The 4,702-nt window shown below is 40.6% G+C and overlaps 1 protein-coding gene across 1 annotated transcript; it reads right to left on the bottom strand.

Moving 5' to 3' along the window:
* Positions 1–1,271: 1,271 nt before the first annotated feature.
* Positions 1,272–4,306, bottom strand: LOC107460122 (uncharacterized). Its single transcript, XM_016078454.1, has 4 exons — positions 3,718–4,306; positions 2,645–3,225; positions 2,312–2,537; positions 1,272–2,095 (listed from the first exon to the last, which is right to left on the bottom strand). Exons 1-4 carry the CDS (start codon positions 4,304–4,306, stop codon positions 1,272–1,274), a joined length of 2,220 nt encoding a protein of 739 aa, XP_015933940.1.
* Positions 4,307–4,702: the final 396 nt, after the last annotated feature.

Below are 4,702 nucleotides of genomic sequence, written 5' to 3'. Positions count from 1 at the left end.
CTCAAGAAGAACAACCTCAACCCACAACCCAGTATCAACATCAGACACAGTTCACCTCATCATTTCCAATGCAGCAATAATATTAGGGTATGTCACAGTTTGAAACAGGTGAAGGACCTTCTTTTAGCCAGTTGCTTGGTTTCATGGCTGCAGATGCAACACAGTCACAATATGGCCATCAGCCTGAGATCATGCCAGGCAGGTATTCACTGGATGCGAGGTATCCAGGCCATACCTCATCCGTTGCTTCTGGAGGGTTCGTATCTGTCGACTCTAGTAGGAGTGACGGTGGTCGCGGTGTCATTAATAGTCAAAATCCTAGCCGTCTTAACATGGGACTTATTGAGGAAGACACTAACACACTCGAACGAGAAACCGATGCCTATCTAGTTGACGACCCAGATGAGGAAGGCGATGATGAGGAGGATGATATTGAAGAGTTTGATGAGGATGAAGAATCTCGTAACGATGGTATTATGTTTAATATTTTACTTTACTTATTCTATATTTGAATGTATCTTGTTTGCATAATTGGCCTCTGTATTTGGATTTTTCTTCTTGATTTGTTGTAATTATGTTGCTTATGAATATGTAATATGCTGCATCTAGTTGTTTATCCCTTGATTGGTAACAGGTCAGGCACACAGTCCGGATGACAACGTCAAAGGTTACAATCTAAGGATCGATCCCCTACGTCGGAGCGCTAATCGTTTTACTCCTTCTGTATTTAAAAAAGCGGTCAAGAAATGCAAGAGCATTGTGAAGGATGTAAAATGGGGAATGAGAAAGTAGTTGTTTAGTTTTTTTAGGATAATTTGTATATGTTGGAAACTATGTAGTAATGACTTAATGTAGTTTTTAGTGTACTTTGTAATGTTCAGAGTAATATCTTTGTGTTGGACATTATGTAATAATAAATAGCAGTAATGATCAGATTATATTATATATATATTGTGCTTATCTTGTATTGATATTGCTAATGTATTAATGATGTTTATTCTTTAATGTATTAATTTATGCATGTATTAATGATATCAATGTATTTATGTAATCAGGATGGATCAATAAAATAATGACTTTGATGTATTGATGCAAAACATATGCTCATTACGAGATTGATGTATTGATGTGTTAACCATGATATTATATAATGCCACAGATATGTCATAATAATAGATTGTGATAAATTATAGGGTTACATATAACAGGTAATGCTAATTAAATTTGCTCATTCAGGTTATATTATACAATCTCGTGTTAAACATATGAAGCTAGGGGGCACCTCTGTTGGTATTCGTAGCACCTGTCTGACGGCATCTACTACGACTATGTCCTTCAGCCCCACATAAAGTACATCTCCTAGGACGACGTAACATCCGCGTGTCCATCTCATTCAGAAAACGCGTCATCCTTGGGCGACCCTTCGTCACCCGTCTTAGGTACGGATTCGGAATGAACCTAGGTCCTATGTAAGCAGGCCATGTAGCAGGATTACCCAGTGGCCTAAACCTTGCTCGGTACACCCGCCGCACTTGGTCCATCTTATACACATCATGTACATACATTTGCCAATCCAGTCGCTGGTTGGCACAACATGCGAATACATGTCTGCAGGGGATCCTGTCCACCTGGAACTCACCACAGTCACATCGTAGGCCACGTAGATCGACTGCAAACTCCATTTCACTTGGCATCTCCCAAACCTCAAAGACCTCATTCTGGCGGTCAAAGCAACTAACCTGAATATTTCCTGATGCAAGTTGGTTTGCATGCAACTTGGAGGTCACGATTTCAGAGAACACATGCCCAGCATTGATCCTTGCTTCCGCCTCCGCTCTTTTTCGGGTGAATAACTCATTTAGCCTGTAGAATGTTGCCTTCACAAGAGCAGTTATGGGGAGATTGCGTGCACCCTTCAAAACTGAATTAATGCACTCCACAAGATTCGTTTTCATGTGCCCCCATCGATACCCACCATCGAAGGCCAATGCGTACTGCTCGCGAGGAATTCGGTTTAACCAGTTTGTGTACGCCTCACCACGTTCCCGTAACCGCTCGTAACGCACCTCATACTCTCGCACCGTCCTAAAATATCCTGGAACATGACAACATATGCAAATCAAATGAATGTAGGTCAGTAGATTTATGTAAGGAAGATATAAAAATAAATTGCTTAAATTTGATAAATGGTTACCGATGTTCACGACCAATTTTTAGAGGTACGGTGCCTTGAACTTTCTCAAGAAGTTTGACTCTATATGCCTGATGCAAAACATATGAAAAGCTCTTGGAGGTGACCACGCTCCGTTACTGCGTTCCACAGCCGCATTTATGGATTCGTGCCTGTCGGATATTAGTCCCACACCATCACGAGTTACAACATGTTGACGAAGGTTGCTAAGGAAAAAATGCCATGCATCAGAGGTCTCTCCCTCCACAATAGCAAATGCAATTGGGACGATATTGTTGTTGCCATCTTGTGAAACTGCCACAAGCAAACAACCCTTATACTTTCCGTATAAGTGCGTCCCATCCACCTGTACAATTGGCTTACAATGTCTGAATGCCCTAATACAAGGAATAATAACTCCAAAATACACGATGCATTACATGGGTAATAACTCCAAAATACACGATGAATTACCCGAATATCACCCACCAACTCATCCCCTTGATATGCAGGCATAGTCTCAAAATAGACAACAGTTGATGGCTCCTTGTGACACATGGTCTCAAACCATATTGGCAACGCTTCATAAGATGCCTCCCAACCACCAAATATTTTTTCAACTGCTTTTTGCTTAGCCAACCATGCTTTCCGGTAACTGACGGTGTAGTTGAACTTCGATTGGACTTCAGCTATAACCGATTTTACCTTCAATGCTGGGTCCGCCTCAACCAGTGGCTTAATTACTTCTGCAATTGTGATAGAATCCAGCTTCGAATGATCCTGTGAAATGGTGGCTCTAGTACATGTGTGACTACCATTATACCTCCTTATAACCCAACAGTACCTCCTGCTGATCAAGCTAACCCTAATAAGCCAATCACACCCTGACCCATATTGTGTACACTTGGCATAAAATGTCAACGGCTCAGACTCAAACACCCGGTAGTCTACGCTTCGTCGTATGTTATAGTCTTTTACCGCCTTAATAACAGCTTCTCTTGAACTGAACTCCATACCTATGCCAAATTCACCGTCTTCCACAATAGGAATTTCTGCTGGGACAACAGAAATAGCAAAAATTTCATTAACACGTACATATTTAAAAAGCAATTATAAAGGTTAATCAAATTTCACTTAATCCAGCATGCTATAACTCGGAACCTAACAACATGTTATGTCACTCCATACAAATAACTAAGAACAGCAACATATTTAAAAAGCAATCCGCATTTCCCGGTTCGACCGGGATACCAAACGAACCGAACCGGTCAGGCTGGTTCAACCGGCAAACCTTTAAACCGAACCGGTCCTGTCCGGTCCGGTTCATGGGAGTTGAACCGTTAAAAGGAACGCACCAGTGCAAATCATTATCACAAACTCATTCAATCCGTCATAACCACCATACCATGCACAATTTTATTATTAATTTCTAATTCATACTTCTAGCATATAAAAGTTAAAAAAATAAAATCAAACACCCCTAAACTTGCTAACTCATAACTGAATGAATGTCTAACTAATAAAGGACTAACACAACATTCACGTACCTGCAGTCATATATTCTGGAAATTCTGGAACATGCATGGCTTCCAGATCTAAAATTCGCATGAAGGATGGCTCCTCAAACGGAACTTCGTTCCCGAGTGCATTTGCCACTTCCGTGACATCTGGGGCCATGGGTGCGTCACCTTCATCTTCATCTCCATTTGGAGCAACAAATTCATAGTTGCTTTCGAACTCTTCCTCACTGTCACTATTATAATCTTCCCGTAGAATATTCCGGTCTGCCTCAGATTGTTCGAACTCAACATACATCTCGATCCATGAGATCTGGAACCGATTTTCAAAATACATTGAAAACATCTCCTGCATGCTCGCTTCATCCGTCACATATTTAGTTTGATACTGGACGAATCCACCAAACACCGGTATGGGATATCTGTATAGCATACACGATATCTTTCTTGCCCTCTCAGAATCAATCTTTTCACATATTACACCTTTCAACTCTTCAAATGAGATAACAAAGGGAATAACAACATCTAGTGGATTTTCACAAATAAATTTAACTCCTTCAGTCGTTTGTAACAAGATCTGACCAAAGTAGTATACTTTTAGTAATACTCTATCACTCATTTTTTCTCACTCAACACAAAAAAAGCATTACATTAATCTTTAACTACAAGATTTTCAAATCTCAAAACTGTAAAAAATGGATAGAAGAAAGAAGAAGAAGCGGCAGTTCAGAAACGAAGAAGACGCCACAAAGCACCCACCAATTCACCTCACACTTTTATATCACCATCTTTGCAGAAATCGGACCCTTCGACTAGGTTAAACATGCATTGCAGCAAGTTTAAAACGTATGCCACCAACTCGGACCATCCGAGATCCTCCAAATCTTTCACAACACGGAGGGTCCGACTTCAATGTTACCTCGGCTATGAACTCGGACCCAACGATATGTTGGAAAAATGAATCATCGTGAATTCGTAGGGTCCGACTTCAATAACACTAAATTCTGCTCCTCCC

Source organism: Arachis duranensis, chromosome 8 (assembly GCF_000817695.3).
Source record: "Arachis duranensis cultivar V14167 chromosome 8, aradu.V14167.gnm2.J7QH, whole genome shotgun sequence".
Classification (NCBI taxonomy): domain Eukaryota; kingdom Viridiplantae; phylum Streptophyta; class Magnoliopsida; order Fabales; family Fabaceae; genus Arachis; species Arachis duranensis.
The sequence above is the reverse complement of the archived record's forward strand: the minus strand, read 5'-3'. Positions and strand labels throughout refer to the sequence as shown.

Bases quoted from the DNA above. Each gene is read 5' to 3' on its own strand.
- LOC107460122 (XM_016078454.1), bottom strand. From the start codon at position 4,306: ATGAGTGATAGAGTATTACTAAAAGTATACTACTTTGGTCAGATCTTG. The intron at 3,226-3,717 runs GTACGTGAATGT...CTGTTGTCCCAG, and splicing joins TCCAGAATATATGACTGCAG to CAGAAATTCCTATTGTGGAA. The intron at 2,096-2,311 runs GTAACGGAGCGT...GTCATGTTCCAG, and splicing joins AAATGCGGCTGTGGAACGCA to GATATTTTAGGACGGTGCGA.